The sequence below is a fragment of the Eucyclogobius newberryi genome, unplaced genomic scaffold (assembly GCF_026437365.1).
Source record: "Eucyclogobius newberryi isolate DKJ021-1_F unplaced genomic scaffold, fEucNew1.0.hap1 SCAF_3, whole genome shotgun sequence".
NCBI classification, from domain to species: Eukaryota; Metazoa; Chordata; class Actinopteri; order Gobiiformes; family Gobiidae; genus Eucyclogobius; species Eucyclogobius newberryi.
The window spans coordinates 16,433,044-16,447,924 of NW_027315945.1; the positions used below are offsets into that span (position 1 = coordinate 16,433,044).

Here is a 14,881-nt window from a genome sequence, read left to right on the forward strand (position 1 = left end):
TTTGACTCTGGAAGACACTGAGGCATTGTTATCTGTAAACTGGCGAAGATAGAGATTTAAGGTCATTATTGAAAGTGCGCTGCAGGCTGGTGATATCGTCTGCTGCTGTCCCAATGTGAACGGTCAGGGAACAAAAATGCTCTGTGAGATGCAGGTTCACGGGATTCCACTTAGTCACAGTCGTGTGTCATACAATGGATAAATGGTGTTGTGTGTGCCATTATTGGATTAATACTTGAGTAATAGTTGGATAATATCTCCCTTGTCTGTAAGTATTTATTGTAATTCCCAATGCTTTATGATTTGACACAATTGTCCACTGACGTAAAAGGGAAACAGTTTTAGAATTAAAACTGCTGTTGTCTTTAGCATTTTTTTCGATTATTGTTATCAGGATAATCCCCACAGACATTGACTCCATAGGCTACTTGATTTGACCCATAGTAGCTGATCAAATTTTATTAACATTAACTGCAGACACAAAATCAAATGGTATTCTTCGCCGGGATCCACAGACAGACATTATTCCTCTGCATCTAATCAATAGAGATACGTCTGTCTGAGCCAACAGCAAACTCTAATCAATGCATGCATTTCCCACTGCAGGATAAGTACATGGCACTTTGAGACAACATAAGCCTATGTTTGGATTTTCCAATTGGAGTTAGGTGTAGGTCGGAGTGGAGCGAGGGAGAAGGGAGGAGCAGATGTTGAATGAGGTCATGTTTTTTTCTTTATAAAAAGCAAATATCTGGGAGGAGACGACTGGAATGGACTGCCAGCATACCAAACCTTGAACTCTAACCTTGGCTATGATTCGTCAGCTCAAATATGTATGACAGGAAATCAAAAGGATATATACTTTTTTGCATGGTCTTTTTATGAGGTTATTAAGTAATAGGTAGTGGGTGAAGTCCGGCACAGAAATTTTATGTTTCAAGTTAAAGGATATCATAGGTGCATTTTTTCCACCTTCTAATTAGCACAAAAATGGTGAACTTTTGTATTGAATTGATATTGTGACCCTGTCAGTGTCTCGCTAGATGAGCCACCTTCTCGCCTCCTGAGTGGTTCCGGCTCCACAGTCTATCTGCAAATGGAAATACATCCTCCTGCCTGTCCATGGGAGTCTGATCTCTCCTTCACTGAGATTCTTACCAAGGTTTCTACTTTTTCCCAAAGGGTTTTGTATTTTTCCTTGCTGAGAATGAGGGTCTGGGATGCTGGGACCTTATATTTTCTAATTTCCTTTGAACATTGTTTAATCACTTCACTGTCGCCCTTCGATGCAACTGCTTTTGTGATGTTGGGTATTGAATTGAATTGACGCAAAAGGGCTATGAGGAAAAATGTTCTCTGTCCATTGATTTTCTTCAATTTTTTTCAAATATGTTTTTTTTTATAAGCCAAGTACCATTCCCGAGACCAATATTTTGATGTGTAGTGCCTAGCAGCACGATGGAACACTAATATTTTGCATGTTTCCTGTTAATGTTGGAAAAAATGCATACTTTTCCAACAAACAGTAAATATTTGATGTCAGTTTCATTCTGAAATGTCTCTGAAGTCACTCTTTGCTCAAACCACCCACCCTCACTTCACCTAACTAGCAGAAATTGGCCCCCAATATCTGGGAGGTTGATATTACTTGCACCAATAACTTCCAATAGCTCCTCTCTTTGCTGTAATCTGCTGTAGCTGACACACCTCTCAAAAGGGCACAATCTCAGTCCATGTGATGTTCCTGTTTGTTTTCTATGCGTTTCACTGCAGACGGGCAAGTCCTCTTTGATCCATCAGGGGTCCACCGACTCCAGACGTGAACTTTGACCTCTGCACAGTCGATACGGCCCGTGTTTTTGCTTTAGTGTTTACGGTCAGCAGGTTTGGGGGATATTGTGGTAATTGAAGCTGTTTGGTGAGGCTTAATGGTAAAGTGGTGCACTGCTGACCATGTGGTTTGATGGAGCTTTTTGGTGGATGACAAAATGGATGTTGGTTATTGCTAGATGTACCTCTTAAGATAGCCCTTTTTATTGTGGTTTATTTTTGACTGTTTTCCATGTAAGTATGGATTTTCGAGCACGGTGAAAAATGACAGGCCAAAATTGTGTTCATTTTCTGTTCTGTAGATACATATGCACTGTAGCTTGTTGGGCGTATACTTCCCAATTCCAAGCATCGACTGTAACAATAATCAAAAAGTGGAAGCACGGCAACAATTTGGTAGAAGTGAAAGCGGGTTCTGATTTGTTATCACTTCTGCAAACGCGAAAAATACATGACTTACAGTTGAAAATAAAGAAACTGTAAAAAGTCAAGTTATGGCTACGTTTCTTCTAAGCATCAATCTACATATTGAACCCTGACTATGTCTTTAAGGAGCAAATAACTGGAGCGGTTCTGAATATTCACAGTGGTTGAGCACAAAGGAAGCCTCTTGACTCAGCGTCAGTAATGTAAGCTGACTGTGTACAAACTTACAGGAGACTCATTGCCATCTGCTGGCCAAGTCGAGCCTCCATCATCTCTTCACTCCTAATCTGTCTCCATCACAGACAACACTAACATCCAACCTGAGCATGCAGTAGTGTCTGTGTACAGTGCTATCAGCCACCATCTATCTGACTGAGGCGGACTAAAGCGTGAAGCAATTTCTCAAAGCACAAATGGTGTGTTGGATCACAGAAAATATCTCTATAAATGCTAATATTGCTTGACTTTTTATGCCACTGACAGCAGGAGATTCCCCTCAAAAACGGAGTCGTAAAAGTTGCTTCTTTCTCTCCAAAGGTCAAATCTTATAGAAAGACAAAAAGTGCAAAGAAAACATCCCCGATAAAAATGTATTTCCATATATAGTGTTCTTTCTGTCACAGCAGGCTGGATAAAACGATATGATATTATCACGATATGCATGTCACAATACTGTATTTATTGCAATATTTTGAGATATGCTTTTCATTTTTTACTATAAAATTCCTTGAAAAGCCTTTGGTATGAATTACTGTCATATTCCAAAGATTTGACATTTAAAAGTGCAACAAAAGTGTCATGTCATCTCCCTCTTTGCACCGAAATAGAATGAAACACTTTTTTAAAAAACACAATATTAATCCAAGCTGGTGCTGGCCTCAACTCCTAATGGTGGTATTTCATCATAACAAGCAGAGGATTTTGATTTATGGTTTTGAAAAAATGTGCTACATTTTTGAACATTTATGTATGAAGTTTTGAGAGGATCAGTAGGTAAAGAGCTGCGGGGTTGAATAGGGGTAGAGGAAAACATAATGAGTCCAAATTACCACTTAGAGTAAGTTAATGATGAGGGAAAACCACTATAAAATGGTTTAAAGTCAATACAATTTGATTTAACATAAATTGTCTCCTTTATTATAATAATTATGTATACAATTCTCCTCAGACACTATGGTATGTTTTATTGGAATCTTTTGTTTGTCTCAGTGCCGCAAAAAATGACAAAAAATGAAAATGTACTAATAGACTTTTCAGACATATACTGTATTGTACAGTAGGGCAGGCTATCCATAGATTTGAGAGAGGGGATTTCTTTTGAGAAAAGTTCCAAGCCAAGCCAAGGTCAATCCATCTTTAGCAGCCATTGCTCGGAGGCTGTTGTTCAGGTTCGTGCTGGTGCTAATCTCAGAGCCCAAAGCTGTGTGTTCTTGGAGATGAATGGGGATTATGGCACTTCTTTAAATTCATCCCGTGTCTGTTTGGCGCTTGTGTCCTATCATGCTGCTGATTTCCATTTGGATGCTACGAGCGGCACAAAGCTACAGTTTATCCCTCTGTGGCGTGCTAACTGCAAACCAATGAGCTGTACGACCACTGTTAGACCAGGCAAAAACACACACGTCCCTCCAGGCAAACTCATTGTTTTATGAATTAGCACTAAATTAATTGTGATGCACAGTGCTGGAGACAAAATGTTTTCCAATAAACAGTTTTATTTTGTAATTGGACAGCAGTGTGTTTGTGATTGGCTCTGCTCCTCTATTGATTTGCAGGGCCCAGAGGTGCTGCCAATGCGAGGCACACGGAATAATAATGACAGGGACTTCTGCAGGAGACAAGCCAATGGCACCTAGCATCTCCAAGAGCCAATATAAAGTACTGGTGTTACAGCTTTGACAACCATACACCCATTTTCGTCAGCTTCTGCCATATAGAGCCACTTATTTGGACACCACTAGAAAATAATATACATTTCATTCTGTCAAGGTGAAGTATACATTTCATTTGTCAATTGGCCGAGGCTTTATCTCCGTGTGTCATTTTAATTTGATTCCTGCTTTGAAATTATAATCGAAACATCTTTCCCAACACCGTGTCTGCTTACTCCAAATAAAGATTATTGTTTATTAAATTGAGTTGAGATTATTTCATGAATTGGTTAGTTACAATTCATCTAATAATAAGCTACTTCATTACAGGGGTCATATGCTTATGAAGAGTGTTGTACCTATTGAACCATTTGTTTTCGCGCACCAAATCATCTCTGATCACACCAGATCACCTCAGATCACACCAGATCACATCTGATCACACCAGTGGAAAGTGGAAAACACTATGTATGTCAGTGTCCTCCCTATTAAATTACCATGGAACATCATACACTTGTTCGTGCATGAGAACAACACGGCGGAGAAATCTGCGAATAATCGGGCCACAAAAAAGTGACTCGCTTTGTGTTCCCCATTGTGTATTATTTGTGTCATCGCAGCCAGGGTAAGTAAGAGGTTTCCCCACATTTACAGTAAGTGGATTGTACAAAATGATAAGAGGGGCTTTCTTTGTTATGTCACCCGTTCTACATGGGTAAAATGTTTCAACTGCCTTTTAACCCAGCGCAACTAGTAGTATTGTGATGAAACATTACTTTTGTTTTACAATGACATTGTATTGGTTAAATCTGCGCTGTAAACTTTGTCGTACGTTAGAGGGAAACAAACATGTACATCAAATCTGCCTTCATGACAAAATTACAGCTGATGCAATATTACATTTTTTTCATACATTGGCCCGATATATCGGTCAACCTCTAGTGGGACGTGGGCTTTCATACTCTATTATGATCACATTGCGATTGGAAAGCCTCTACTTCAGCCTGTTTTTTCGATGTAGAGTCAAACCCTATACAGTACTGTTTCATTAAACTTCTGTTTTCTTGTATATATTCTGGCTTTATATGGCACAAGTGGTTCTCTCTATTAACTCTACAGTCCTGGATCCATGACAATTCCTGGCTGTTAGTTCTCCCTCATCATGACTTTAAATCCTCCGCTGCAGACAGAGGGAGGAGGGCCCATGCACAGATGTGTTATGTGAGTTCATGGGGAATTTAGGCCAGGCGTGTTGGAGTGAGCGAGCCAGCATGCACACATGATCAACAGCTGGACGCCTCATCCTCTCTGGGTCACTCATTCCTCCGTCATAGCTGGAGATAAATGGATATGGAGCTTCTGCGGCGTTATGCACTTTTGTCCTTGTCAGTCGATAGTGACTTTTCTGCATGAGGTAAGTTTGTCTCTGTGCGTGTACATAAGGTGGAGTGGTTGAACTTGATCTTGAACATATTTGAAATGTTATTTATCACACTATTAATTAATAGATATACGTGTTGTGGTGATATTAAAATGTCAAACTTGATTTCGATATTAAGGAATAGGCTTGAAGCTCAATACCACTTTTGATACTACAATGATAGTAAAAAATCATTTTTTTTTTAGGCATTAGACACAATTTCCAACACAAAATAATTTCATGGTACTTTCTACCATGAGGTCTTATACTAGTTTTGAAAATGCTCTAGATCGTTCTAAAACTGGGAGGAAAGGTCAGGAAAGGTCAAATTTAGTCCTGTTCATTGATTTTTTTTTTTAAATCAATACTTATTCCAATGAGTTTGGTAGTTTTAGTATTGATTAGTATCTGATTTTGATAAACCCTATAGTAATAGGTTCATGAAACAAATGAAACAAGTCACAGCAGTGTATTTGTTTCAGTGTTAGAAAAGACAGAGATATAATTTGTCTCCAGGTTGTCATTGTAAATTAGAATGTGTTCTCAACTGAGCAACCAGGTAAAATACTGAATACAAATTGTGTTTTTCATTCTATTCCAGCCAGCTTCAAAGTTTCAAATCAAACTTTCTGAATCGTGCACACATTTTATGACATATTGATTGTTAAGTTTAGTTTTTAGTATGCTCATAGATTATACATTTTTACACACATGCGTATCAAATTGCGACATCTATAATACAAATTAATTATAAAATTGGCTGAAATCCCTGGGGCAATGTGATGGGGAAAGAAGATACCCAGAACTCGTGGCCTTTTGTGATTGGACAAAAGTACTCCCTAATATGCTCTTTAGTTTTGTACATGGCGACTCTACATCCAATTACACTACATGTACCAGCGTGAGGTGTAGCTTAAGCACAGTGGGTTAGTTTGAATAACCACCTGAGGCTTTCTCTCTCCTCTATCTCTCCTCTCTGATCACTCAACTTCCCCGTTACCTCCTGCCTCATTATGCACGTAGTTATTCTGTTTAAAGGCCGTCCTTGTCCACGAAAAAAAGCAAGGTTGATGTCCTGTCAAACCGCAGCATCCCACTGTGAAATTTGGTGTACAGCTGTTGTCTGTTGGAGCATATGAGTGACCCCGATTTACTCATGTGTGTGCTCATGTTATTTGATGTGATGAGACACGATGCACCCCCTCAAGTGTCTGTAAATGAAGGCTCCCGATGGTTTGACCGAGTGTGATCTAAAGCGGTGATGTGAATAATCCACGTGGAGGTGTAAGATTAAAGGCGGCCCACATAAAGATACATGTTGCGACTTGAGTTCTCAACAAAAATAGCAGCCTGTCTATTCCAATTAAGATGGTAAGCGTAGTGGGAGCGACGGTATATGCATTGCCACGACCGAGATGATTATACAACATTCTATAGAGTTGTTGTTGTACATCATTGCATTGTTTGAATCTGAAAAACAGCAATTGCAGCTCAAGTGTAAAAGATGTTGTAGTAGTGGACCATCAAGTAATCTGATCCCTCAAGGCTGCATCACCATGGAAACGCTTTACAAGCATCAGCATCCTTTTACTTTGTTAGTCATTCATGGAAAACGAAATGCTTTACTGGCTATCTCCATCACTGGGTACAATTACATGGCCAGTAAAATGGTCAGATAAGATAAAATTATGTTTTGTGTGTGAATTCAGTGGATTTTTAGAGAAACTGTTAGTATAATGAAGTATAATGAAACATTAGTTTGTCTTTTTTCATAATTTTTTTGAAACATTGTGGTCTTATTATAGGTTGGTTAGGCTCAACATCATTCTTAAACTGTTCACAAAAGGTCCCATTTTGTCCTGTTAGTATGAATTCTTCAGTATCAATACTAGTTTTAGTATTGATTAGTATCTGATTTTGGATACTTTTGACAACCCTAATTCACCTCTATAGGAATAAGGGATAGAGATCTCTGATGCTCAAAGTAGCTCTTCAATTCTATGCGTTATTCCATCACTCTCCAAACTCTCCACTCTAAAGCTTCTTTGTTAGCCACAGTTGCACTGAGGCAGACTGACTGAAGATTGGCTGCAGATCTGCGGCTATGGCCTTTTCACCCAATTACATTATCGTTCAACACAGTCATACCAATACCAATAAATCTCACATTTTAATTTTTGGCTTTGCTTCTGCTTAATCTTCAACACATTATGCCAAATTCTTCAATGTTGTATTAATAAATCATCGGCTTTGGGGAAAATGTTGAAAATCCCAGCATGTGTCTCTTTAGCACATGAATAATGAGTGCATGGCATTTCTTTGACCTTGTGAGGCAGTGTCCTGCTTCCTGCACTGGGGAAGCTGATAGGAACACTGGCCCAAACCATACATAATAACATTAGATACACTCTGCCTGCTGCCATGTCAAATATCAACTGTGAAATATTACTGGTAATTGGGAAGATTGTATGTGCGATAATACACACAATATTCATCCCAATACCCTTGTCCGTGTAATGTTAAACTGTATTAAAATAAGTTCAAGCAGAGGTGGGTAGAGTTGCCAAAAATACTCAAGTAAGAATTATATTACTTCTTAGTAGTGAAAAAAAATAAGAAAAAATAAGTGACTAAGTAAGTTTAACTATCGAGATAGATTTTGCATATAATTTGAAAATGAGAAAGTAAGTATCTAATAGAGCTGTGCCACAAACACAAATGCTCGAATCATTTAATACTCGAAGCTTTTGTCACTTACTAGTGGGAAGAGTAACCAAAACATTTACTCAGCTAAGAGTATTGTTACACTAGCTTCAACTTTAATCACGTTATTGTAACCACCTCTATTTATGTGAGCATTCAAAAGGTTGGTGAAACAAGCAAAGCAGTCCGTAATAGAATACCCATATTGTAATTATTTATTATTTTTATTGTGCATTTATTTGACTATCCTCTACTAACCTCTAAATTAGGACACATTTAGTCATTTTTAAACAAGCAATTATCATTTATATGTTTGGAACGACACACATACAAAGCTAAATAAATGTGTATGTTATAGACGAGTAAGAGAAGTAGCGTGCTAAGCTCAACAATATTTTTTTCAGGTTAAAGTTCTCAACAAAAGTTCTCGACAAAATGAATGTCTCTGTTGCCTCCTCTGCTGGAGCGTTTTATCAGTATAAGACTTAAATGTTCAAAATAAAGGGACCTATGGTGCTTTCACATCAGCAGTTTCCAATGGCAGGACATAGTGGGGTGGGTTGGTCCGGTCTCTTGAGGTGTAAAAAGGCTTCTAGACAGATGGCCTCCAGAGACCTCTCCTCATTCTTCAATCTCAGCGCATCAGAGTAGAGACCGGAGCTTTGGGATGGCCTGGAACGATTCGTGGTTAAAACGATTTTTCTTAGGGTCAAGTGGAATCAAGTAGAAGAGCAATAGTTAGTGTAGCTTAACTGAGTTGTACACTGGGGGTTCGCCTTTGCTGTTCTAATTCACAGTTCAATGTAGCTTTTAATGTTAGCTTTTAATGTCATTCAATCACCACCAAACCTAGATTTAGCTTCAATAATTAGTTTGTTTAAAACTTTTGAATATTGTCGAATAATCTCATGACTAATTGTAAATTTAAACTAAAAAAAACAACAACTGTCTGTCCACATTTTAGTTTTTTATCTGATTTGCAGTCCAAAATGTTAAATAAATCCATTTGCTTTGGTGTGCGGTTGTGTTGTGTGGACACTGGACAGGTGTTTGAGTGGGCAGTCAGACGGATCCAGGTCAGTGTACCATCAGCGCTCTGAGGTCATGGATACGGATCAGGGGTCTGCTGTGGCCATGTGGCTTTAGTGTGAGATGTGTCTCTTATTATCTCTGTATGGGTTGTGTGAGTAATAACAATGAAACATTTCCATTACAGACTGAGAGGAGAGGAGGCGGGTCAAACACCTGTCTGCAGTGGGACAGCGGGGAACATATTATTAACATATTATTACACTTTCAAATCCCCAAATGAGCCGTTAGTTCATGGAGTTTAGACTTGTCTGCTGCAGAAAAAATGTCTGACGTGTAAAGGGTGCACATTTGCCCAAACTTCTCGCGCCCACCTTGGCACATCTTGGGTGCGCCCCACACTTTGAGAAGCTTTGGCCTACTTCTATAAAAAACAGTTTTTACACTTGTGATGTTTTTGAGCTAACTCTCTGTTCTCTCACTGACCCATGACGATCCATCTCGTCTCTCTAATGGTGAGCGTTCACTGAAGAGGATCACATTTCACTATGTGTCCTGAGGAGCACACGTCCAACCAGACAAAAGAGCTCAACCTCGCCGTCCAATCATAATCCACCTTTACGTTCGCTGGCTGCACTAAATTCTCCCCTGAAATGACTTTGTGATGAATAAATCGATACAGGCTTCTTCCATGCCATCCCAGTTTAATGAGAAACCATTTCAGAGGTGCATTATGGGTAATATGTGTTTTGGATAGTAATCATATTTCAGAATTGAACCATTTATTTTTACTACCACATTATAGACCCAGGGAAATAAACCTGTTATAGCTATAGACCAAACATGAAAAATGTACACAATATCTGTACGTTAAAGTACTGCACACTTCCCAATAACTGAATAGTAATAGTGTTTATGTTATTTTTACTGCTACAACTATCATTAATTAAAGAATAATCTTAATTATCTGGAGAATTTGGAAGTACTCAAATGTTACTAGTCACAAAACAATGGGCAATAGTAGAATAAGTCTATCATGTTGAGATAGCTGTAAATGCCGCCATCTTTATCTCCACAGCATCAGTTAATGCAGGAGCTGATTTGACAGCTGTCTGGTAAACAACAAAAGAAGCTAATTGCTTGTAATTTGCTGATATTATTTCAAATTAGTTGCCTTATCTTGCCAAACAAGAGCTCCTCAAAAAGAAGTGTCAGCATTTTAATTCATTTTTTGGTTTTAAGACCATTTAGCCTTAACAAAAAACGAACAACCCTACAATGTATTGTCCACCCTGTTGCCTTCGTGAGTGTTTCCCCGCATGAGCATGTGTTGGCCTCTCTGCATCCAGGCGAGATGTTCCGTGTCCGTCTGCTTAGCTTCACATTTTACCCCTGACACCTCCCCCTTCTCTCTCCTTCTCTCCCCCCCTTCAGGGCAGTCAGAAGCCCCAGTGACCCCCCGTACTGTACATACATCCGTGTGTATGGGCTTCCGGAGAAGAGTTGGGGGCCAAATGTGACTGCATCACTGAATAATGAATGACCCCCAGCCAGTTTCTCCCCCCACGTCTCCACAACAGGCGTCTACACTTTTAGACCTTCATGACTGTGTGCACGCCCTCTCTAGTGCAGACTTCTCAAATAATAACACTGTTGTCCATAGATAAACCTCTCTTGGTGCTCAAGTCCAGTTCAAATCCTTTGTCCTTTTTGTCTAGCTTTGCAACTGTGCAGCAGAGGTGGAAGATGTATTGAAGAATGGATAATATGTTGTTATTGTTTTGGAGATATTAAACATTTAAATATTCTGTATAGACTTTATAACTAAAACTATTAACATATTTAATCCAATTTTGAGTTTTAAATTCTGGCACATAAAAAAATATCTACTTTTCATTTAGTTTTCAATGTTCATATTTAGAATTGTTACATTAAATTATCAAACGTATGGCTTATGTTTCACTATGCTAAATACACTGCAAATTGAAAGGCTTTCTGAATTATTAAACTGAAAATTTAAATTCAAATGAGTTAGAGATTCCACCAGCATTTATAATCTGATCATTATCTTCCATAATTTTTGCTTTGCTGAAATATCGTCTGAATGTCGTTATTGAGATGATGCAAAAAATATTGAGGTATGGGTTTTTGTCAATATTGCCCGGACTGTACGTTTTCAGATAGTTTACTTTAGTCTTTGTACTAATTTAGTTTTTGTTCATTTTTGATTCATTCCTTGCCAGAATTTACTTCACAATTTTGTCAACCTTTCTGTATTGACACTTGGTTTGTGTCATTTTCAACAAAGAACTCTCGGGCTGCAACAAGTTAATAGATTAATCGCAAGTAATTGAGTATTTAAATAATTGTCAACTAATTTAGTAATCAAATCATTAACTGGTCCACACATAGGTACCAAAACAAGAAATTTTATGTCTCAAATTGAGCCACAATTGCCTGAAAATGACATGGAAAATGTGTAGCTGTGCATTTAATTAAAACATACTTTTGTCCATAATTTGCTCCACCAGGCTTCACATCACTGGTTAATATGTGTCAAACTCAGTAAAAGGCTTTACCTCTCTTTATCTTTATCTCAAGACTAATCGATTAGCAAAATGATCTTTAGTTTTAGCCCTACTTTTTTTTAATAAAGACGCTACCAAAAATGTTAGGTCATTTCTTTCAGCTAGCTTTGTCTCGCTGTTGAGTTGTTCAGTCTTCACTCTGCTTTATGAACAGACATTGACTTGGTATGGCTGCTTGATTTAGAATAAAAAATACTATCTTTACTAGTTTAAATTGTGTAAATAAGTATACTTTTCTATTCAGGGGTCATGTTTTTGGCTGCACGATACAGTCTGGAATAGGGTTTAGATCCAATCTGAACGGTTTTATTGAAGATTTCACACTTGTCAGGCCCCACAGTGAGACGGTAGACATGGTGCTGTTCCTGTAGCAACAAACCTGACAGTCAAGGTCGTCCATGTGGGACAATAAGAACAAAGGAGAACAATCTGAAAGAGCCACTGAGGGAGGAGAGAATGCAGTGAAACATTGTGGAAAGACACCTTCCCTGATGTCAATATGGAGAGTAATCGTGCTGCCAAATTTACGTTTAATTTACGTTTAGGACATACAAAATTGTCCTTTGTGAATTATAATGGTTTTCTCTCACCATTAGCTTACTGAGATGTATTTTCAGTGATTCATGCATGTTTGAGTAAGTCTGCATTGTCCTGCAAGTCCTGCAAGCGTCAGTGCTCACTTCAGACTCCCAGGTCACTGCTTAATTGGATTCAACAAATTTGCATTGGCATTTAACCAAGTATAAACACCATCAGCATTTCAAAATGTGCTACTGAAATGATTCCACTGGACCTGGAACTCAATGGACCTGTATCATGATTAAGCCAATATTTTCTTAATCAACATTGCATTTAAGAAAATGTAAAATTATGATTAATCTTACACATTTTCAGTGAAGCCCAGAAAAACAAGATTTGTCCCCTATAAAAGGAATTGCGGTTTTCACAAAAATACACATATGCCGATTCAGAAATGGGTCAAAAAGCCAGCAGAGGGCAACAGAGTAAACTCAGCATTTTCCCAGGATTTTTTAATCACAAATTAATCTGCAATCTCTAATCTCCAGCACACATCATAGAAATCAGTTTGTCTTAATGGCAGTGGATATTTGAACTATAGTTTGATGTGTCTGTGCAGTAAGATTTTTCATGCACAATGTCTTTTTTATTTGATTGTGTTTAATCTCTATGATGGCTATAAAGCTGACCTCAGAGACGGAGAAGTGGCACATAAACTAGTTTTATTGTAAGGCTAGTCTGGTTATTCACCTGATCTCATGTTTAGCTTTGTGTGTGTGTGTGTGTGTGTGTGTGTGTGTGTTTGTGTGTGTGTTAGTGTGTGTTAGTGTGTGTGTGTGTGTTAGTGTGTGTGCGTGTGTGTGTGTAGAGGAGTGATGTAATGGGGCATGGCACAGGTCAAGTGCTCCATGGTCCTGGAGTAACCATGAATATAAAGTAATTGGCTCCAAAATGGGTTGAGGCACTCCATCAATAAGATTACGGTAGACACACAGCAGTGACATCACGATAGCTAACGTGAGTGAGCAAATTGAGTTATTGAGAAATTGCAATTTTGTTTTTCTGAGTATGAACTATAAGAATAAAGAATCCTTTTTAATATTTTATTGACTATAAAACATTATAGGCAGAAGCTGTTGTGTGGTTCCCAAATGTATTCGCAAAAATAATGGATTAAAACTAATTTTAGAAACTTGCATGCAACAGTATTTACATTGATATTTGGTTTTATATTGAACTAGTTGAGAGCAGCCTGGCCTCGCCATTAGCATCAATAAAAATGTGTCGCAATGCTTTTAGACTTATTTGACAAGTTTATTGATAATGTAATTTTACCAATACTACAATTCCTACTATAACTTGATTTCATGTGTCTGGCAGTTGAGGACACTTAAAAAATAAAAACTTTGACCATACCGGTATTACAAGGCTAAGGATACAAGGATAAAGCGTCTGTTTTGTAAATAGCTTTGCATAAAAAACGTAATATCCACATAAAACAATTGATATAGGTACACATCTATAACGATTGCCTCATAATTGAATATGTCCTTGAATGACTGTCTGGATTTCAAACAATAACACATCATTTGCTAGATCAAGGTCACCACAACTGAAGGACTATACGGATGCCAGGCAAAGTAGCTCCGTTCTCTTCTTTTTATTCAGCCAATAATAAATAATACATGCAGACAGGACATGACAGTTTTTGCATAATGAGGTGAATGAAGAGTACATTGTTGCTTTACTTCTATCTAGGCTATAGAAACAAGCCATGCTTTTGACTGCACATTCAAGCCATGTTGTATGACCAAGTACATCCGTATTGTGTTGGAATTGGAGATTGTTTGCTTCTCACATCCAGCCTTTGCATCTGTAAATCTTGCAATGCTAACCGCTAATGCTGCTGATGCTCCTGTTTGCTTCCTCAAACTCCTCTGGGCCGTACCATCTCAGTGTGAACCGGGGGCCCTCTTTCATTTCACTTCATGCCGTCTCCTTCCACTGTGTTTCCGCTCCCATCTGTCACATTGTACTCACACACTACTCGCCACCGCCTCCCTCTACCTCACCTCCTTAACCCAGGGGAGGGCTGTCGATGCTGGGTAACGCATAACGCAGCATCCTAATACGCTACCTCGAATTTCACTCACTCATGCTTCGAACACGCCCCCCCCTCCTCGCGCTCTGTCCATAGTACAATCTCATCACTGGCAACACAGCGAACCAGAGGAGAGAGAAAGGAAAGCAAGCGAGCAAAGAGGGAGGGAGGAGGGAGATGTTTTCAGCTGGGTTGCAGGAAGAGAGCTTTGGCCTGAATGTGTTCTGTCTGCTCCTCTGAGGCATCCAGGTGAGCTGTTTCCTCCTGGAAGGTAAGCATTCGTGACACCGTAGTATTTCGCTGTCTTTTCTCGTGCGTGTTTTGCATTCCCCCGTGGTTGTCATCTCTCCTCCTCGCGTGTCCTCCTCCTCTTTGGCTGAACAATTCTCTAAAT

The 14,881-nt window shown here is 38.8% G+C and overlaps 1 protein-coding gene across 3 annotated transcripts in view; it reads left to right on the forward strand.

Annotated features, from left to right (window-relative positions):
• The window catches only part of cdk14 (cyclin dependent kinase 14), a 245,850-nt gene that overhangs the window by 44,056 nt on the left and 186,913 nt on the right, over positions 1-14,881 (forward strand). The window contains exon 1 of one of the 3 annotated variants that reach the window (XM_072460365.1): positions 5,406-5,541. The exons of 1 other annotated variant lie outside the window; for it this stretch is intronic. In XM_072460365.1, coding sequence (XP_072316466.1) covers positions 5,407-5,541 — 135 coding nt within the window. In that variant the 5' untranslated portion in view covers position 5,406. Of the gene's footprint in view, positions 1-5,405; positions 5,542-14,598; positions 14,759-14,881 lie in introns of those variants that run through there. One more of the 3 variants, XM_072460367.1, reaches the window with a different exon arrangement.